Here is a 20,526-nt window from a genome sequence, read left to right as displayed (position 1 = left end):
TGCCAGAGGAAGCCTCCCGCCGCGATCACGCCAGAGCTGCTCCTCTCCTCCCCGCAGCTGAAGTCGAGCGACTTCGCCGTCCTGAAGCGCCTGCTGCCCTTGCTGGAGGAGGTGTCCCGCACCCACCCTGACCCCGTCATCCAGGAGCTGGCCGCGGACCTGCGCATCGCCATCTGCACTCACGGCGCCTTCTCTGCCCAGACGGTTGGCACCGCTGCTGAGACCTTGCTGGGGAAAAAGCTTGGGCCGAGCAGGACAGGAGGGGGGAGCCCCGAAGGACCCCCTGTCACAGCCCCCTGCCAAAGTCCCGGGGCTGGTGGGGCACCGACGCAGCGTGGCCGTGGCTGCAGCCGCCCCTCGGCTCCCAAGGAGGGTGAAGAGCAGAGCGTGCACGAAGAGCCCGATGCCGTGGGTCCTGCTGCAACCCCAAGCACCGAGAGCCCGGCCCCAGCTCAGCTCCAGGAGCTGCTGTTATCAGCCTACGACCCCCAGGTCCCTGTCCGGGCAGCTGCTGTGCGTGCTCTTTCCAGTCTGATATCGCAGAGGGACCCGGAGGCACTGCAGATGCAAGAAAAAATCCTCCAGGTACAGGACCCTGCGCTGTCACCGTCCCTGTGACAACAGCGTGGAGCTGGGGATGAAACCCACGGGGCAGGACGGCTGGCAGTGCCCCTCTCACGTCCTCAGAGGCTGCTGGTAACGAACCCCTCTCTTGATCCTTACAGGTTTTCCTAGAAAACGTGCAGCACGAGGACTCCTTTGTGTACCTTTCTGCCATTCAAGGTGAGCAGCGCCTGACCCGACGCCTGCGTGGTCCTGGGCCCTGCAGGGTGCTGTGCCGCTGTGCCCCGCTGAGCACCGTGCCCCCGAGCCCTGCTGTCAGCAGCGATGTGCCTGCTTGTTAACTGGCCTGCCACGCAGCTCACGGTCTGTGTGGGGGCTCAGGGAGTGCCACCCCCGTACGGTGCATTCCCCACGGCCTTAGAGCAGGGCTGGAGCGTCCCTGGAGTGGGACAGCTGGAGCTCGGGCAGCTCAGGTTGTGCCTTGAGCCAGTGCCTGGGTTGTGCTCCTCGTTCCTCAGGGTGGTGAGCGTTGTCTCCTGAGCCTCGTCGAGCTGAAGCTCTCCTTGTGCTTACTCAATGGGTAATTAGTTAATTTACTGCCCGATTTAACTGCTAATGCGCACAGACCACAAGTGTGCATCCCCAGTGCGGAGGCGAGGGTGCCCTGCACGGGTTCACAGCTTGGGGCGTCCCCCAGCCAGTGACACCTGGGAGCTGGTCACCGTCCCTGCACCGGTCCGTGCCCCAGCCCCGATCTCCCGGGGGCTGCATGAGCACAGCCGGGGGAGGGCTGTGGTACGAGCCAGCCCCTTAACCCTGCTCCCGCACAGCCCCGTGCGTGGTCCTGTGGGAAAGTGGAGCAAAAACCAGCTTCATTTACCCCACAGCCGGGCTGCAAGGGTAACAACCCAAAGATCTTTAAAGACGTTTTAGCTCACTGGTCAGTTCCCAGCAGTGACTTTGGTGAAACTGGGTGGGTGGGGATTGGGAAGGGGCTCTGCCCCCCCGGGGGGGGCTGTTGGCCCCTGCTGCTGGGGCTCCCAGTGCTGCCGCTTGCCCGCTTCCCAGGAAATGTGTGGGACTTCGCCTGCTCCAGCATGTTCAGCTCGTCCCCTTCCCGGTGCGTGTGGCACCGGGCTGGCTGCGGTGATTTGCATGCAGGTGCCTCTAAATCCGGGCATGGCTCAGGTGTCTTGCACAACGGACTGCCCGTGCCTATTGCTGTCTCCTGTGGGCATGCAAGAAAGCAGAGTTAATTCCGAGGGAAGGTGTTCAGCAGCCCAACGTGTAGCTGGAGCCCTTGGGAGACCCCTGCAGAGCAAGCGATTATTTTAGGGCTGCCAAACGGGAGAGGAAGCCGTTCGGGGGGACTGGGGTTCCCCTGGAGGCCCGCAGAGCTGGTGGCCAGGCAGTGCACGGGGGCTTGGTGGTTTTAGGGAGCTGGGGAGATGGCGAGGAAGCACTGTCCCCGGTGTCTGCCCTGTGCGCAGCACTTGAGCAGGTAACTCATACCCAGCTGGAAAATAAGCTTATCAATATGCTTCCCTCTCTGCCTGTACGGTCTTGAGTGGGACGGGTTTGTCCTTGCCCTGCAGGTGAAATAGAAACGCACGCTTAAATATTCCCCGAGTGATTAATATACAGCGTGCAGCTGCCTCCGTGTTTCGCAGCCCTGCTACAGTTGTGATTAACCCTGACGCAGTTCCCTGTGGTGGTGAGTCACCCGTGTGCGCTGCTCGGGCTGCCGTGCCGTGCCGAGCCGAGCCGTGCCGTGCCGAGCCGTGCCGTGCCATGCTGTGCCACACGTGGAGCCCGAGGGCAGCAGGAGAGGCTACTCTGGGGGGCTCCAGCTCCGCCAGGCAGGGCTCCCCTCCAGCACCTCGTGCCGCTGTTGCGACGTGGCCACCGCAGCAGCGCAGATGGGAGCCGCAGCGCCGGGAGCGTGCGGGGTGATGCCAGGGGAGAGGTCGCTGCCCCTGTGGATGCGCCCGGGCTTGTGGATGGTAACCCGCACCGGGTGCTGAGCGATAACTGGGGAACTGGGTTGGAGGTGAAGGCTCCTGGAGGGCAGGGGAGAGCTGGATCCATCCTCTCGCAGCCCTTGCACTGACTCAGCGCTTGGCACAGCCGGGGCAGCGCTCTGCCACTTGCATTTCCCTGGAGAGCGGCTGCCTTTTGCCACCCCGGTGCCCCAGCCAGAAACGCGCCCAGGTCTGGGAGCCCTGGCGCTGGCGGAGCCCTGCCCGGGAGGTGCGAGCGGGGACCCCACCGGCCTCCAGAAGCGGCACCCACGCTCTGCTGGAGCCAGCGAGCTGCCTGGGGGCTGCACCCGGCCGGTGCTCGCCTTGGTGGCGTCTCCCAGCGTGACGTCTGGCTCGTTATGTATACACCAGGTCAATGAATATTAACCACCAGTAATTAGTGGACACCTGCTGCCAACTGTTAAATAATTTATCTCTCAGATTGGCATCCAACCCCAGACCACGCTAGGTACCTTGGCGGTTTGGCGTTGCGCGGAGGGGCTACGTGATGTGTTTGACTGAGCAGGCGGGGAGCGACACTCGTTTGTGCAGAATTAATTTCCAGCCTGGGTGTACTTGCCGCCTGAAACAATGGGAGCGAACAATGGGAGAATTTGGGGGTAATTTCCCCAACTACACCCTCAAGACAAGCGAACCCCCGTGCCATGATGTCCTCAGCCTTTCCAGAAGCATGTCAGGGAGCCGGAGGGGGCAGCTGGGGTCAGTGCGTGCCAGTTCCCCCCCCATGGCCCTGTCAGTTTGGTTTTGACACCCGGGGGATCGAGCAGCCCTAGCGTGGCTCCCGCCAGCCCTTCGGGGAGCGGTGTCCCCAGTGAGCTGGCTGTCACACCGGCTCTAATGGCACGGACACCACTTGGCTTCCTGCCTCTGCTGGAACGCTTAACCCCCCTTCCTGGCCATCGCCGTGTCACCTGTAACGGATTTTGGGTCCTTGCCTTTCTGAGGGTGCAATCCCAGAGTTTTCCCCTCTCCCTCTCACCCAGTGAGGAGCTCTGGTGCTGGCCGGGCTGTGGAGCTGGGAGCTGCTGTCAGTGCGTGCCGCTGCTCGCTGTAACGCGGGGCCCAGCGGGTGCTGCCCGGTCCAGCACAGCCCTCGCTGAGCGTAGGTGAGACCCGTGAGCCCGTGTCTGACCCAAAGCTGCTGCCGGAGTTGGGTCACGATGCAAAACACCAACATTTCCCATCTCCTCGGTTAGGGAGGTGATGCAGAGCGCTGTCCATGTATGTGCCATCCTCGTGTCCGATCCTCACCTGTGTTTTCTTTCCCCTCTTACCTCCAGGCGTTGCCCTGCTGTCCAGTGAGTACCCAGAGCAGGTCCTGCCCACCCTGCTGGCCCGCTACGGGCGCCCCGCGCAGGACACCGAGGACACCCCGGCTGCTGTGAGCAGGATGAAGCTGGGCGAGGTGCTGATGCGCGTGACCCGGGCGCTGGGTGAGTCCGCAGCCACTCTCTGCTCCCTTGGGGTTACTGCGAGGCCCGTGCAGGGCGCTGTGGGCTGCTGCTCTGCTGTGCTCTGCCACCCCTGGAGACAAAAACCCCGGGGCTTTTTGTGTGCTGGAGGTGGAAAGGCGCCTGGGCACGGGGTCGCGTTGGGGCATTTTGGAGATAAAGGCCAGCAAAATCCCAGGCTTTGTCGGGCCGCGGGTTCCTGCCGTGCCCACTCGGGATCATGGGGGTGTGAGCAGATGGGGCCAAGCCCCCCGTGGGCAGGGTGAGGCTGAGGGGACCCCCGCGGCGCAGGGATGCGAGCGGTGCCGGGGCAAAGAGGTGAGCCGGAAAACGCTGCCGGGAAAACCAAGCCTGGGGCTCGAGTGTGTTGCACAAGGGCCCGCGATTCCCTGGAAAACCCCATCCGCCCGCCTGCGGGGCAGACGGGAGCCGGTTCCCGGGGCCTTCCAGGCTTCGCCCTGCGTGGGGGGACTGGCCCCATGGGAGCGGGGATCCTGCCCCGCCACCCGGCAGCTTCCCAGCTGAAGCCCAGGGGCAGGAGCGGGGGCGCGGATCCCGCAGCCGGGCCCCCCCTCACCCTCGGCAGCCCTCGCTGGGTTCAGAGGACGCCGGGAAGCGCCTGGACATGCAGGGCTGAGGGATGAAAGCTGTACGAGGCCTTTCCGGCAGCTGCTGTTGGGACATGTCCTAAAACGCCTCGTGCTCCTCCTGGTAGAGGCAAGGCTGACGAGAGCAGGCGTTTGGTGTTTCCAGGGCACCAAGGGAAGGAGGAAGCCGCTCTCCCCGGTGCCGTGGGGCTGCCGGCAGCCCCATCCCAAGGGGATGAGCTGGGCCCTCCAAGGGGAGCGGGCAGCACACGGCAGTCGGTCCTCCTGGCCTATGCACCCTCTATTCAGTGTCTGATCTCGCTCGGGCTTGAGAGGAGCATAACGAGCCCTGGTCCCGCAGCCAGGCCCCCCAGCTTGGCACCTGGCCCTCGCATTGTTCCCACCAGCGCCAGCCCAGCGGCAGCTCTGTGCCACCCTCTTTCCTGGAAACCCCGTGGCAAGGCGCGACCTGCCCAGCCTTCGCGCAGGTAACCACAGTCTATTGTTTGTAACAGTGGTGCTGTGCAAAAGGTTCCTCTCTCCCCGGGCACAGCAGACACAGGGAGCACAACAAAGCGCTGTGTGCTGCACCCTGAGCCGCCCCCGGCTCTGCTCCCCCGGGGTGGCAGCTCGGGCATCGCCCTCGGTCCCCATCCTCACGGGGCGCTGCGTCGCCCAGCACAGCCCGGCTGCTTGGGACAGCAGCAGCACGGCTTGTTCAGGCAGGACGGTGACTGTATGCCCCGCAGTCCTGCTTCACATAAAAAGGGAAGAGAAATCCTCCCGTCTGGGGAATCGCTGCCTTGTGCGGGGCCGGCGTGGGCCTGGGGACACGGAGGTGGAACGGGAGCAGGGCACGTGGTGCTGTGCTGCCTGGCTGGGCGACAGCGACCGGCTCCATGCGTCCTGGCTCTGGCTGCACTCGAGGCACGTTGAGCTTAACTCGGCGTTAAGGCAGCAGCTGTTCCAGATGGGGAAACATCCGTGCACGTCTCCTGCGTGCAGAGGAGTGACGTGGCAGCGCTGGGCTGCTTATAGGAGCTCTTGGCCAAGGCTCCAGCACTCCCCGTGAGTGCTCCCCGCACCGCAGCAGCTGCAGTTCAGCATCGTGGGCCTGCCCCACGGTCCCTGCAGCGTGGCCGCTTGGGCTGCCCGGGTCCTGTGGCTGCAGGGGCAGCTGCTTGTGCTGCATCCCGTAGGGTTGGTGCTGCCTCGGTCACATCTTGGCCCCTGGGACGGGGACAGGGATGAGGGGTTCACATGCTGCACCCTCTGAGGTGCTGGGCATTTGTCAGCAATCACACCTCGCCGCGTGGCGGCTCCCCGCCTGCCACACGGCTGCAGAGCGGGGTCACCACTGCACTGCCACCTCCAGGGTCCCCGCAGACCCCCGGGTGACGGCCCTGCTCTGAGCCCTGCCCCAGGACCACCGCAGCTCCTGCACTGCTGCGCTCCTGGCAGCAGCTCCCCCGTCCTCCCTTCTCGCTGCGGGAAAAGTCTCTTGGCTCTAGGCATGAGCAGCAATTGGCAAAGGGCCCTTCCTTTAAAGATAATAACATAATTGCGCTGCAGTGTGTCAGTGTTTTATTCAGCTCCTCGGTAGTTTGGCTCCTTCAAAGGCGCTTTATCCTTTAACGACACCTCCTCTCGCCTCCCAGGCGGGCGGGAGCTGTGCTTGCAGGTACGGGGATGGCCGGGCAGGCTCCCCGCCAGGATTTCAGGTGCTGAGCGGAGGTGCGAGGAGGAGCGGGCGGAGGGCTGCGTCGCCCACGAGTGGGGCCCCGAGGGGAGGGACGGGCGAGGGGCACGGTCGGGGTTTGCACGTGGCAGGGCTGAGCCCTGGCGCTGAGCGCCGCTGCCGTGCCCATCCCAAACGCGGCCCCGTGCCCTTTGGTCCAGCTTCGTGCCAGGGCTCAGCGGTGCTGGGCCAGCCCCGAGCAGCCTCCCGTCGGGCCCAAGCACGGGCACGGGACGTGGTGGGGCTCCCGGGGGTGCTGCTGGGGGGTGCTGGCAGCAGGAGGGTGGGCACGGCCCCCGCGGGGGGCTCTCCTCCCCGCTGCGGAGCCTCTGCTGCGGGCAGCGACTGCGGCGTGTCCTGGCGCGCCTGCGTATTTATAGAACACACTGCACCGAGGTGTTTTTGTTGCAAAGCTTCGGTATTCCAGACAAAGGGCTTATCTGGTGCTTCCAGAAACGCTTTGCTCCGTACAGCAGCACCCTTGTGATTCAGAGCTCTCCTGCTGCTGCCTTGCACCCGGGGGCCGCCGCGCCTCCCTCCCCTGCCTGCCTCCAGCCTGCCGGAGCCGTGCCTGTGCGCCAGCGGTTGCTCCAGGGAGCGGGGCCGTCGGGAGAACTGCACGACTCGGGGCTGTTAGCAGCGTTCCCTTGCGTACGGGAGGTGAGAGAGCACTGACTGCAATGCCGCTGGGTGCGGTGCTCAGTGGTGCTGGGCAGGGTGCTGGAGCCGTGGCAGCGGTTGCTCCCTGGGCGCCGTCTGCCACCTGGGCCCCTCACCACGTTCTGCACAGTGGGGGCACCTCGGAGCCCGGTGGGGCTGGGTGCTGCCTGAGCAGCACGTGCCTCCAGCGCCGCCACTCCCGGCCTGAGCCCCTGGCTGCGGGCAGGGCCGGGGAAGGCAGCGATGGGGAAACGATCCCTGCCCTGCTGCCCTCCTCCTGCAGCAGAGCCGAGGACGCACCTCCCGGAGCCCTGCAGGAGCCGTGGGTGCTGTGCACGGTCCCCTGCCGCCAGCGGGGTCCTTGTCAGCCCCATGAGGAAGCATTTTTGTTTCTGGCACCTGGCAGGAGAGAGCTGAGGACAAGTTGGGATCTGCTCAGCGCCGGGACGAGGACAGGAGCGCACGGGGCTCTGAAACCCGACACAGCGGGGGCCCGTGTGTGGGTGCCCCGCACCACGCCGCAGCCCCAGCCCCACTGCGGCTGGGGAAAGGCGAAGCTCTCCCCCCTCGCAGGGTCCATGAGGAATTTGCATCGTTCCTATGGACTTTTGCTGCAAACCCATTAAATCTGCTCCAAGTGCCGAGGCGGCCGTTCTCCCTTCTCCACTGGGGCGTTTGTCTCACTTGCTGCAAGTGCGATCCGTGAGATCCCTGGAGCTTTTTTTCCCCTGCTCACCCCGCACGAACACCTCCCCAGGTTAACCTTTGTCCGGCAGCCCGTGCTGTACGGGATCTGCTTCTGCAGGAGGGTGCCTCCACATCGGGAGCGCTGCTGGCTGGCGTTTCGGTCGTGCAGGACCCGGGTGTCCTTGTGCGCGGGGTAATTGTGCATGCAGGTCACTGCCTGCGCACACGCACCTCTAATTAGCTGGCTCACACATCCCCGGTGCCTGCCTGCGCTAATTGGCTGTGGGTTCTGGGCGCTGAATGATGTGAGAATTTGGGCCTTCGCACTTCGGATTGTTTATTTGTAGCACGTCACCTATCTGAAAGGCCCAACAGAAGACTGAGGGAATACGTGATGCGCCAAGCGGCCCCAGACAAAGATCTTTGCTCGGGGATGCGTGACACGCATCTTTCCCTCTCGGCAGAGCGGGGATGCCCGGGTGCCTTGTCCCCAGCAGCGCAGGGGGACACCGGGAGGGATCTGGCTGCATTGTGCTCCAGAGGTTGCACCCGGCTGTTCTGCAGGACGCAGAGGGGGCCCGAGCTTCTGTCTCCTGGCTGTGCTGGAAGCCTGCGGGGTCTCCTCCCAGCCAGCCGTGCTGTGCTCTCTGCCTGGCATTGCCGTGACCGCTGTGCTCTCTCTTGCAGGGGACATGGTGGTCAAGTACCGAGAGCCCCTGATCCACGCCTTCCTGCGGGGCTCCCGGGACCCGGACAGCGTGCTGCGCGCCAGCAGCCTCTCCAACCTGGGGGAGCTGTGCCAGAGGCTCGGCTTCCAGCTGGGCTCCGTCGTCCAGGAGGTACCGAACCCCCCCGACAGCCGCCGTCACCTCCCCTCCTGCCACTGCCTGGGGCTGGGGGCCGTAGGGACGGAGATGCTCCAGCTGGGCACGAAGTCCCGGGCTGTGCCACCCAGGGGCCTGGGCCCGGGTCCTTTGGGGGCAGGCGGTGGGGACGGGTGCTTGGCATGGCACCAAAGCCCCCAAAGCCCCTGGGGGAGCCCCCAGCTGTGCCATAGCAGGGCTGGCTCTGGTTGACGAGGCTGCTTCGTCAGCTGCCGGCAGGGTCGCTGCTGGGGGCACAGCAGCACGGTTTCTTTCACAGCTTACTCTGGGAGAGGACGTGAATGATACTTGCAGATATTAGGGTGTAAAAAAGTCATTCAGTCTGAAGCAAACGCCTGGGAAATTCTAGCGCTGATTTTCAGGGCTGAGAGCTTTATAAAGAGCTAAAAATGTCTCCTGTGATGGGAAGTGATAGACAGCCCCAAGGAAGCGCAGCGGGATCTGCTCCGCCCATCCTCATTTCCCTACAGCAGAAGACCTCAAGACAGATTTTGTACCTGCCAAAGGCACCTCCTCCCCCGTAATGAAACCTCATTATCCTTCACGCTACTACGGACGGGGAGCACTCGGTGCCCACGTGAGCGCCACGGCAGCAGTGCTCAGCCCTCGCCCGGGTGGGTGCCCGGGGCGGGGATGCGCGGAGGTGCCCCAGCTGCGCTCCTGCGAGGGGCGGCCAGGCTTTGGGCATGTTTCTGCCCTGGCTGTGTGGGTGTCCAGCACCCAGCCTGCGACCCGGCGCCCTGGTCGGGCTGCGGATGTTGCAGCAGGGCGAGGAGCGCGGCATCGGGCGCGGGAGCAGAGCCCGTGGGAGCTGCAGCCCGGGCTCGAACGGGGCCGATCTGCATCCGCACAGCTGGCGAGCACCGTGCCCAGCGGCTGCTCAAGGGCTTGCACGCTTGGGGAGCTGCGAGCAGCAAACCCTCAGCGCCGTGCTGGTGCGGGCAGCTGGCAGGGTGCTGGGCTGGAGGCAAGGCAGCAGCATCGGCGCGGCACTCCGGCTTTTCTCCCTGGGTTCCCTCTCGCTGCTGCTCACGCATCAATGGGGTAATGACAGCATTTGATGAGATGCCAATGCACCACACATGCAGCTATTTCGGGAACGCGCTAGCTCTGCTAATTCTTCCTGCTGTCACTGGGTGTTTAATTAGGTTCCTTCAACTCTGCTTTTTTTGAAGCTCTCAAAGACGTCTGCACAGCGCTCAGCCCCTGGCAGGGAGGTGCTCGGTGCCCCGCGAGCACTGGTGCTTGAAGGAGGCATGGCCCCGTGGCAGCAGCGTTCCTGTGTGGGCTTTTAAGGACACTGCGTGACACCAGGAGCACACTGCAGCCTCAGCTGGGCTCGGTGCCCCTGCTGAAGGCGAGCTTTGCGGCGGGGCCAGCGCTGCCTCCTGTACCTGCTCGTGCTCGCGGTGCAGCCGCTGTCCCCTCGCCCTGCTCGCTTCCCAGCTGCCGTGCTCAGGGTCACAGCCCGACAGGCAGAGCAGCGCCAGCATCAGCTGCTTCACCCGGCATCACTGCCACCGCTGGCTCTGCAGGACTTGCAGCAGTCACGATTTTTGCTGCAGAAGTCCACCCCCTGTCTGGGCGCTCTGCAGTGTTGCAGAAGGACGCAGGGCTCGCGAGGCAGCACGGGGACGCAGCGTGGCTGCAGCTCCGGAGCTGGCAGGAGAAGGGCACAGGGACACATCCCCTTCCTGGCTTAGGGAAAGCCTTTGTGCGTAATTACTGATGATGAAATCCTTTCCTGAGCGCTGCTCAGCACCGCTCTGCGCTGCAGCTGCTGGCCGTGGTGGTGCCCTGGGCAGAGCCCGTCCCAGCCCCGATGGCTGGGTTTTCCCAGGCAAATTGCCCCAGCTCTGGGTGAGCGGCTGCTGGGCTCTGCTGCTCCAGCGCCAGGGAGACCAGGGCAGCACGGCGAGAGTCCGGCAGCGGGTGCAGAGCGGCGTTTCTGAAGGACAGAGGTGCCAGGAGGGTTTTCCATCCCCCGGCCTCAGGCCACTTGGGGCTGTGGCTGCCTCTGCGCCGAGTGGGGCCTCCCTGCACGTAGCCGAGTGCCAGAGCCCCACGCCGTCCCTGCCAGGTCACCCTGCGTCCCCTGATGGGGACTCTGAGCCCCTGCCTAAGGGCTGGCCGTGGGTGGTGGCACCGGCTGCGCTGATGTCCTCCCCGTGCTGTCCCCCCAGGTGACCTCCTGTGTGACGGCCATCGCCAAGACGGACCCCGAGGCGGAGGTGCGCCGAGCCGCCGTGCACGTGGTGGTGCTGCTGCTGCGGGGGCTCAGCGAGAAGGCTACCGAGGTGGGTCACCCCCCGCTGCCCCACGGCACGGCCCCTCTGCCCCCCGGGGAGGGGAGACCCCAGCCTGGAGCACAGTGCTCCAGGGGTTGTCCCCTGCCCAGGGGTGGCAGGTCCCGGCCCCTTGTTTGTGTTGCCTCTGGTGATGAGGAGGGCAGCAGGGACCAGCTGGGGTCTGGGGGTGCACGGGGTGAAATTCCACCTGCAGGCAGCTCCCCGAGAAGTCCTGCTGATCCAGGGGGCTGCCCCCCTGCAGGGCCAGGCTGCCTGTAGCGGCGAGTGCTCTCGACATGTCCCCGCGTGGTGACGGCTGCAGTCACCCCGAGCTGGCGTTGTGGCTCCGGCATGTGTGGCAGCTGCAGGGAGTTAGGAGAAAATTAACTGAGCTATAATTACCTGAGCAGCTGCAGGCTTCCTCTGCCTAAATTACTGCTGATTCTGGAGCAGGCGGGTGCTGTGTGCCCCGCTCCCGGTGGGAACGGCCGGGAGAGGGCTGGGCTGGGTGCAGCAGGGACGGAGTCATTCTCACAGCACCGATGCAGGCAGCAGCTTGGAGAGCCTGGCGTGGTGACAGCCCTGCCAGCTCCTTGCTGCAATCGTTTCAGTTTCTCTCTCTCCTATTTCTTTAAGCCAGAGCTGCCCTTTTCCTCCCTTTACCTCCGTTCTCACCCTCCCTGCAGCTCGGACCCAGCATGCGGCCTTTTGGGGACAGCCTGGTCCCTGATACGTTCCTCTGCGAACGCAGGCACGCAGCACGTCCTGGCCCCGGCCACGAGCAGAGCAGCCCCTCTGCCTGGGGCTGTGGCTCTTGCCCTCTGCCCGAGCCAGCCCCGCGGCCACCCGGCCTCGTGCACTGCCTGGGGGTGACCCCTCGCAGGGTCCCACCCTGGGGACGCACGCAGACGGGTGCTTGTGAGGGCACCGCGGCAGGAGCAGCCGTGCGGGAGCTCTCCCCGTGTGTGCTTTGTGCTCCGTGCACGCCTGCTCTTTGTTTCTTTGTGGAGGCTTCAGGGAAGGCTGCCGGTGTCACTGCCGGTGTCACTGCCGGTGTCACTGCCGGCATTCCCCTCCATGGCTCTTTGCTCCCCCAAGTCGAAGCTTCTCCTCTGTTTCTCCACCGCCACGCCCCAAAAACAGACAACCTGGTTGTGTTTCCTCCTGAAAGCACTCCCAGTCCCCACGGCTCTCTTACTCTCTGCTTCCCATTTCGTCCCTCAGCCCGGGCAGGAGGGCCGGCTCCTGCAGCGCTCAGCCCCACGTCCTGCCCGGCACTGGGGCGACGCCGACGCTCTGCCGGGGCGCTGGCATCTCCCCGGGGCAGCAGCGGCACCGCAGAGCTGCAGAGGTTTTGTTTCCCTGGCTCGGAGCAGCAGCACGGGACAGGCCATCCTCACCTCATGGCTTCCTAGAAGTGGCAGGGCTCCTTTCCGCAGGGAGCCCCAGCTCCTGTGCCACGGGGAGCACGAGGCTGGGGGCCGAGCCGCGGATCCGCATCCACCTCTGAGCTCGCTCCAGCTCCCTGCACTCCTCTCGAGCTCTCGTCCTCCTCTGGGCTCTGCTCTTCAGAGCACCCCGCTCTGGGAAGGGCCTGGCTCCTTCCTCAGCACTTGCACGAATCTGCCCCCGAAGCCACGGGCGGTTGGCACCTCTTCCTCCTGGCACCCGCTGCTGTAGGCGGGCGAGCTGCGCCCTCCTCACGGGGCCTGCAGCGCGGGGCTGAGCCCGGGGACAGCTCAGCAGGGCAGCTGGCACCCAGGGGTGCTGCCAGCGCTCGGCCACCACAGGGCCACCACGGGGGCTCTGCCCGGCCCCTCCAGCCGCAGCACCCATTTCAGGGGACGTCAGGGCGTAGGCGTGTGGCACGGTGACGTTTTTGCATTGCAGCTGTGAATTACTTTGTCTTCCCCAAACCACGTGGAGCACCTTCTGCTCGTGGCCCAGCCTGAGCCCATATCCGTTGGTCCTGCTGAGCCCAGGGGCTGTGGAGCCTCCGCCAGGCGCTGCCCGCAGGAGCTCGGGGCTGCTCTCTGCGTGCCCTGTGCCCAACCGACAGCTTGTGGCCCCGCACTGAAGGGCCCTCCTTCCTGGGGCAGGGGGACGTGGTGGTGCATCCCCTGGGGCAGTTCCCTGCTGGGCTGTGCCGTGGGGCAGCGCCAGGTTCTGGGAAGCCGTGGGAGTCGCCCTGAGGGCCCCGATGATCGATTATTTGGCTTGGGAAGGACCAGGTTTGCCAAGGCCGTCGCCTCCCTTCCCACTTCCCAGCAGTGTGTTGGGACTCAGTTCCTAGGAAGGAAGCAGCCGGTTCCCCGCGGGAATCCCCAGCGGGCAGCTCCAGGGTGCCCCTCTGCAGGCAGGGGTGCCGCGGTCCATGGGCGGGTAGCTGGGGCTGGTCACGGGCCTCATCCTGCAGAGGGGCTGGGGATGCTGCCCCCTCGCAGGGCTCGATGCTGCAGCAGTGCACGCGTGAGCAGGGCCGTGCCGCTGGTCGGCATCCGTAGCTGTCCTCGTGCACTGCGCCCACCCTGGCTGCTGCCAGGGCCGCCCAGCTCGCGTCCGTCTCCCCCATCCCTGCGGATTCGGGGGCCTGGGGAGAGCCGGCAGTGCCATGAATGTGTGGGGAAACTGAGTCACGGGAGGGGAGGGCGGTGAGTCAGGGCGGCGATGGTGGTGGTGCCGCGTCCTGGCGCTGCCCAGGTGGAAGGGGCACAGCCGCGCCTGCCGGGGCACGCCGTGCGCTGCTCGGGGCCTGTGCTGGGTGCCGGCGGGGCTCCGGCGGGTGCTGACCGTGGCTCTGCCCTCTGCTCTCCCCAGGTGCTGCGGGACGTGCTGCGGGACCTGTACCGCCTGCTGAAGCACGTGGTGGCGGCCGAGCCCGACGGCGCGGCCGTGCTGCACGCCCAGCTGGCGCTGGAGGAGCTGGGCCAGGCGGTGCGGGGCGGCCTCTTCCCCCCGCAGGTGCTGGAGAAGAAGATCGTGGTGCTGCCGTAGCAGGTGCTGGCAGCGATCCCCTACAGAAAGAGACTTTTCCTGCTCCGGTGCCGGGCGATTTTTCTCCCTGGAGGGGACAGGTTTGCTGCGCCCTCGGGCCGCCTGCAGCAGGTGCCAGCCGTGGTGGAGCCGCAGCGGTGCCGGGGGCAGGCAGCCTCAGCAGCCCCCCTCGGCCGGGGCAGCACCGGCCTCACGGGTGCAGGGATGTCGGATTAAACGGAGAAACCCTCTGCCGTGTGTGTGTGATGTTTCTGGGAGCCACACGAAGCCCCTGGGTGCTCTCAGCCGTGCTCATTCTTGCCTGCTTGGGATGGTGACAACAGCATGGGCCGTGGAGCCCCTGGGTCCTGGGGGGGTTTGGGGCATTAGCCGCATGGAGCAGCCCTTCGCTGGGGGGGGTGCTTGGGCTCCTGGGGCTGGAAGCAGCACGGGGTGCTGCGGCTTCCCCTGAGACCATGGAGGGAGCCGGGAGGGAGAGGGGGCTTCGTCTGCAGCCGTGCCGAGCTGGCTGGTGGCACTCGCCCAGTCCAGCCCCTGGGGTGCCCGTGGGCATCGAGGGGCATCGAGGGGCACCAGCCCCAGGTGTGGGCCAGGGAAGAAGATCCCTGGAAGCAGTGGCTGAAACAGAGCCAAAATGTTGGTATTTTAGCCAAATTGGAGTGATTTCCCCAGTGGAGAAGAGGGAAATGATGCTGGTGTTTCCAAGCTCCTGCCCCACTGGCACTGGGGCCCCCCCACTGCCTTTCTGGCAGCTCTGGGGAGCTGCACCAGAGCCCCCCCCATCCTAGGGCTGGGGCTGCAGGGCCCTGCGGGGCACCTCCACGTCTGGGGACATCCCAGCACTGGGGTCACTCCTCTCCCTCCATCGGGGCAGCCCCCACAGGTCCCTCACCGAGGGGGACACCCCAAACCCGCAGAGCACTGTGCACCCCGCTCCTGGGCCGGGACCTTCCCTGCACCCACAGGACAGGGAGGGAGTGGGGACGTGCAGGGTTGCACCAGGGTACCTGGGGGTCCTGCAGCCCAGAGCCCCCCCGGCACCTGCAGCAAATCTGTGCCCCAGCCCCCCCCGCTCTGTGCTGGGCCGAGGGTTTGTGTGGGGTCACCGCGCCCCTGCCCTGCAAGGTTGGGGTGCCAGGCTGCACCACCACCCCCAGCAAAGCCACCCGTGCCGTGCCGTGCTGGGCCATGCCGGGCCATGTTGTGCCGTGCCATGTTGTGCCGTGCCGTGCCGTGCCGTGCTCAGCTGGGTGGGCGCAGGCAGGGCGGGCGGCCAGGAGCACACTGTCCTTGATGGAGCGCGGCGGTGGCCGGGCGCTCCCCCTCACTCTCGCTGCCGCCAGCCTGCGCACCCGGTGCTGGTGCCGGTGCCGGTGCCGGTGCTGGGCTGCGGGCGTGCGCCGGGATGCTGCCATACCGGCACTGCCTTGCCAGGGCCTGGAGCAGACAGCCAGAGGAAGGGTTTTGAACGAGAAGTCTGCATTCGTGCTGCTTTCTGGGCGTCTGGCTGCAGCTCTGCTGCTGTGAACAAGGAGATTTCTGTGCCGGAGGAGTAGGAAATTTTATTTGTACCTTGGGAAGCGCTCGTGCAGAGAGAGCAGGGCGAGCACCGGGGAGCTGGGATCGCACTGAAAGGTAACGGGGCCAGGGGGTAACCCCGGTGCTGGGCACCTGCAGTGGGGTGGGGACACACACCCTCCTGTCCCTGTCCCTGTCCCTGTCCCTGTCCCTGTCCCTGTCCCTGTCCCTGTCCCTGTCCCTGTCCCTGTCCCTGTCCCCTCTGTGCCTCCTGCAGATCAGCACCCACAGCCCTGGGGCACCCCTGTGCACCCCTGAGTTGGGGACAAGACCACTCTGGGTGTCACCCCACCACGCGGTGCCACGTGGGAGCCCCACCGGTGGTGCCGGGGTCCCAGCTCGTCCCTGCCCCGCCATGGGCAGGGGGACACCCCCGGGGAGCCCCTGGCCCCTCTGGGTGAGGGACCTGAACGTGCGGGGTCTGAGCAGCGGCTGCAGCTCGGGGGGGCTCAGCGGGCACGGTGCGCCCCGGGGCGGGCAGGGACCCCCCCCCACCAGCCTGGCACCGACACCTCGTGCGTGACGGGCGCAGGGCTCCTGTCCCCGGGGTGGCCCCGTTCCTGCGTGGGGGACGGGGGGACGCCACGAGGTGGGCCCCGGGCGTCCCCAGGTGGGCGGCTGATGGGCTCGGGGGGGGCACGGCCGGTGGCCGAGAACGGCACCGGGGGCACACGGGGACAGGGGGGTGGCCCTGGCGGGCGGCGCGGGGGTGCCCACGGCGTCCCCGGGGTGTCCCGGAGCTGCGGCCGGTGCCCGGTGCCGGTGGAGCCCGGCGCGGTGCCGGTGCCGGAGCCGGCAGCGCTCCCGCAGTGCGGGGCCGGGCGGGTCCCGCGGGCGGGGCGGGGGCCGGGGCCGGCGGGGCCGGGGCCGGGGGTGGTGCCGGGGGTGCCGGTGCCGGGGGTGCCGGTGCCGGTGCCGGGCGGGGACCCCGCGGGCTGCGGGCGGTGCCGGCCCCGCCGCGGTATAAAGCGGCCGCGCGGGCCGGGCCGGGCGCACAGCGGCGGCGGCGGCGGCCGGGGCGAGCGGCACCACCGGCACCGGCACGGTGAGTCCCGGCCCCGGTCCCTCCCCTCCCGCCGGTGCCGGTGCCGGTGCCGGTGCCGGTGCCGGTGCCGGTGCCGGTGCCGGTGCCGGTGCCGGTGCCGGTGCCGGCTCGGGGCTCCCCCGCGGCGCTGCGGGACCGGCCGCGCCCCCCCCACCCCGGACCGCGGAGCCGGCACCGGCGGCTGCGGGGCCGGGGGGAGCCGGGGGCGCTGCCGGCAGCCCCCTTCCAGCCGCTCCCTCCCCAAACCTGCGCCCCCCCCTCCCACCGCCCTGCGCTGCCCCTGCCCCCGCCCGCCCGCCGGCGATGCCCCGGTGCCCGCTGCCCGGTGCCCGCTGCCCGGTGCCCGTCCCGCAGCCCGGATAAGGGGGGGGGGCTCTGGGCGCTGCCGACCCCGCCGCTGGGGGGGCTGCCGGGTCCTGCCGGGGGGAGCTCTGGGGGGCTGTGCCCACGCAGGACTTCTCCCCTGGGGACCCCCCCGTGCCGCGTCCCCGCTGTCCCCCTGCCCTTCCCTGTCCTCCGGGCCCTGCAGGGCTGCGGTGGGGGCACTGGGATGCGCCCCCCCCACTGAGCGGTGACTGCAGGCGGATGGGGCACGCGTGGGGTGGGAGACAACCGGGGCCCCCCCGTGTGCCCGCGTTCCCCTGTCTCCCCCGGTGGTGGCCGTGCCCTGACTGTCCCCATCCCGCCCAGATGCCAGTGAGCCTCTCCACGGCCCTGCGAGTTGTGGGGACCAGCCTCTTCGCCTTGGCGGTGCTGGGGGGCATCCTGGCCGCCTACGTCACGGGGTACCAGTTCATCCACACGGAGAAGCACTACCTCTCCTTCGGGCTCTACGGGGCCATCCTGGGGCTGCACCTCTTCATCCAGAGCCTCTTCGCCTTCCTGGAGCACCGGCGCATGCGGGGCGAGGGGCGGCCGGTGCGGCTGGGGCGCTCGGTGGCCCTCTGCATCGCCGCCTACCAGGAGGACCCCGACTACCTGAAGAAGTGCCTGCGCTCCGTCAAGCGCATCGCCTTCCCCGACCTCAAAGTGGTGATGGTGGTGGACGGCAACGGCCCCGACGACACCTACATGCTGGACATCTTCCACGACGTGATGGGCTCCGAGCGGGCGGGCAGCTACGTCTGGAGGAGCAACTTCCACGCGTGGGGCGAGGGCGAGACGGAGGCCGGGCTGCGGGAAGGGCTGGCCCGCGTCGAGGCGCTGGTGCGCGGCACCACCTACTCCTGCATCCTGCAGAAGTGGGGCGGGAAGCGCGAGGTGATGTACACGGCCTTCCGGGCGCTCGGAGACTCCGTGGACTACATCCAGGTGGGCGGGGGGGCCGTGGGCACGCCGTGAGCAGTGGGGTGGCGGCGGGGACCCTGCAGGTGCAGCCCTGCCCGCGAGGGCTTTGTGCCACCTCCTCGGTGCATCCCGTGCCATGCGCAGGCGTCACTGGGGGGATGCCACGTGGCAGCACTGCGTGGGGCTCCAGACCCCCATGGCCTGGGTTGGGGGGCGGCGAGGGCAGGTCCCAGCGCGGTGCCGTCGCTCGGGGCCGGTCTGCGGGGCTGGGTGTCCTGGGGCAGCGGTGGCCGGGCACCGCGGGGCGCTCCGCTCCCTGCCACCGCCTGCCGGTCTGCGGGGCCCTGCCTCGTCTCGCCGGCCGCGGCTCGGGCTTGCCCGGCTGGGGCTGGGCCGTCTGCCGGGCGCGCGTGGGCGGCAGGAGCGGGGCTCGACGTTGCCTCTGCCCCCAGGTGTGTGACTCAGACACGGTGCTGGACCCCGCCTGCACCGCCGAGATGCTCCGCATCCTGGAGGCAGACCCCCGCGTTGGCGGCGTCGGCGGCGACGTCCAGGTACCGCGGGCAGGGAGGGCGACACGGGGCGGCCGGGGCGCGTGGTGGCACCGCGAGGCCGGTCCCGTTACCGGCGGTGCCGGCGCTGATGCCGTCCCCTCCCCAGATCCTGAACAAGTACGACTCGTGGATCTCCTTCCTGAGCAGCGTGCGGTACTGGATGGCCTTCAACGTGGAGCGCGCCTGCCAGTCCTACTTCGGCTGCGTGCAGTGCATCAGCGGGCCCCTGGGCATGTACCGCAACGCCCTGCTGCAGCAGTTCCTGGAGGACTGGTACCACCAGACCTTCCTGGGCAGCAAGTGCAGCTTCGGGGACGACCGGCACCTCACGAACCGCGTGCTCAGCCTGGGCTACCAGACCAAGTACACGGCCCGCTCCAAGTGCCTGACGGAGACGCCCACCCGCTACCTGCGCTGGCTCAACCAGCAGACCCGCTGGAGCAAGTCCTACTTCCGCGAGTGGCTCTACAACGCGCTGTGGTTCCACAAGCACCACCTCTGGATGACCTACGAGTCGGTGGTGACCGGCTTCTTCCCCTTCTTCCTCATCGCCACCGTCATCCAGCTCTTCTACCGCGGCCGCATCTGGAACATCCTCCTCTTCCTGCTGACGGTGCAGCTGGTGGGCATCATCAAGGCCACCTACGCCTGCTTCCTGCGGGGCAGCGCCGAGATGATCTTTGTGTCCCTCTACGCCCTGCTCTACATGTCCAGCCTGCTGCCCGCCAAGATGTTCGCCATCGCCACCATCAACAAGTCGGGCTGGGGCACGTCGGGGCGCCGCACCGTTGTGGTCAACTTCGTGGGGCTGCTGCCGGTGTCGGTGTGGGTGGCCGTGCTGCTGGGCGGGCTGGCCTACACCGCCTACAGCCAGGACCTGCTCAGCGAGACCGAGGTGGCCTTCCTCGTCTCGGGAGCCATCCTCTACGCCTGCTACTGGGTGGCCCTGCTCACGCTCTACCTGGCCATCGTCGCCCGGCGCTGCGGCAAGCGGCAGGAGCAGTGCGGGCTGGCCTTCGCCGAGGTGTGAGCGGGGTGCCGGGGGATGGGGACACTGCCACCGTCCCCTCCCGGCCCGGAGCAGCCCAAGGAAGCGTTCGTGATCAAGTCTTTTTTTTTTTCTTTTTTTTCCACTTTTCCCTTTTTTTAATTTGATTTTTTTTTTTTTCTGTAAGACTCAGCCCGGTGGGTGCTGGCGGCCAGGGAGCAGCTGCGCCGGGGCTGCCTGGAGCTGTGCTCGGCACAGCCTCGGTGCTGCAGGGGCAGTGCCAGCGCCCCCCCTGTGCCACGCCAAGCGTTTGGGCGCTGCGAGAGCTCCGCTGGCTGGGCTCCCCCCGCCCCGCCGGGGCCGCCGTCCTTCGGTGCTTTCCCCGGGGACCTCGACGTCGTCCCCACGGTGCTATGGAGAGAGGACCCCACGCATCCGGCCGGGTGCTGAGCTGTGATGCTCGATACCGCTGGGGTTGCTGCACCCCCACGGTGCCCCCCCATCCCGTCCCCAAAATCCCCGTGCAGCCCCTGCGTGAGCAGGAGCCGGCTGCAGGTTCAGCCCCGCTCCCTGCCGCGGGTCAGGGGCAGAGGTGGGATTTCAGCGCAGAGTTGGCACCACTCCCCCCGGCGCTGTGCCAGTGCCAGGCACCGCTGGCTGGTGCTGCCAGCTGGGGCCACCCCCCGGGGCCTCAGCACCCCCCTGCTCCGTCCTCACGCAGCTCCGGCGGCTCACGAATGTCCCCGAGGGCCACGTCCTCGCCCCCACGGCTGGGTATGTGCGGGCATGTACCCACAGCTCCCCCCGACCCCTCGCAGGGGGCCTGGCTGCCCCAGGAGGGCGGCGCCCCCGTTGTGCTTTGCCAAAGAGCTCGGGGGGGGGGGGGGGACCCTGGCTCCTGTTTTTGTGCCCGCAGCTTGGGCAGGAGCAGGAAAAGCGGGGCCGTGGGCTGGTTGGAGCGTCACCCACACGGGGCCGCGGTGGAGCTCCGGCCAGCCCACGGCCCTACAGAGCCGAGCGCGTCCCAGCTCCGTGCCGGCTGCCTCCCCACAGCCCCTCCTCTGCCCCGCAGCTCTGGAAGCGAGGAGGGAGCCTGGCACCTGTCTAGACAGCGGGAGGCGCTGGGTTTTGGGCCCGGACATGCAGAGGAGGGCGGGGAAAGCCGGTTCCCAGCCTTTC

General features: G+C 67.5%; 2 protein-coding genes across 4 annotated transcripts in view; both read left to right on the top strand.

Moving 5' to 3' along the window:
* The window catches only part of TANGO6 (transport and golgi organization 6 homolog), a 32,363-nt gene extending 18,238 nt beyond the window's left edge, over positions 1 to 14,125 (top strand). The window contains 6 exon segments of the mRNA XM_080552120.1: positions 58 to 585; positions 726 to 783; positions 3,887 to 4,039; positions 8,417 to 8,568; positions 10,797 to 10,910; positions 13,719 to 14,125. Of these exon segments, the coding sequence (XP_080408246.1) occupies positions 58 to 585; positions 726 to 783; positions 3,887 to 4,039; positions 8,417 to 8,568; positions 10,797 to 10,910; positions 13,719 to 13,895 (1,182 nt within the window). The 3' untranslated portion in view covers positions 13,896 to 14,125.
* A 2,321-nt stretch (positions 14,126 to 16,446) lies between these two features.
* On the top strand, positions 16,447 to 20,423 carry HAS3 (hyaluronan synthase 3). 3 transcript variants are annotated; one of them, XM_080552115.1, is made up of 4 exons: positions 16,447 to 16,518; positions 17,209 to 17,829; positions 18,258 to 18,359; positions 18,507 to 20,423. In XM_080552115.1, the coding sequence occupies exons 2-4, from the start codon at positions 17,209 to 17,211 to the stop codon at positions 19,512 to 19,514; spliced, it is 1,731 nt and encodes a 576-aa protein (XP_080408241.1). In that variant the 5' UTR covers positions 16,447 to 16,518; the 3' UTR covers positions 19,515 to 20,423. The 3 variants fall into 3 exon arrangements, with proteins under 3 accessions (XP_080408241.1, XP_080408239.1, XP_080408240.1); XM_080552113.1 differs by lacking the exon at positions 16,447 to 16,518 and having other exon boundaries at positions 16,832 to 17,829; XM_080552114.1 differs by lacking the exon at positions 16,447 to 16,518 and having other exon boundaries at positions 16,832 to 17,829; positions 18,466 to 19,521.
* The last annotated feature ends 103 nt before the right edge of the window (positions 20,424 to 20,526 follow it).

This window comes from Anser brachyrhynchus (genome assembly GCF_964034855.1).
Source record: "Anser brachyrhynchus genome assembly, chromosome: 12".
Taxonomy (NCBI): domain Eukaryota; kingdom Metazoa; phylum Chordata; class Aves; order Anseriformes; family Anatidae; genus Anser; species Anser brachyrhynchus.
The sequence above is the reverse complement of the archived record's forward strand: the minus strand, read 5'-3'. Positions and strand labels throughout refer to the sequence as shown.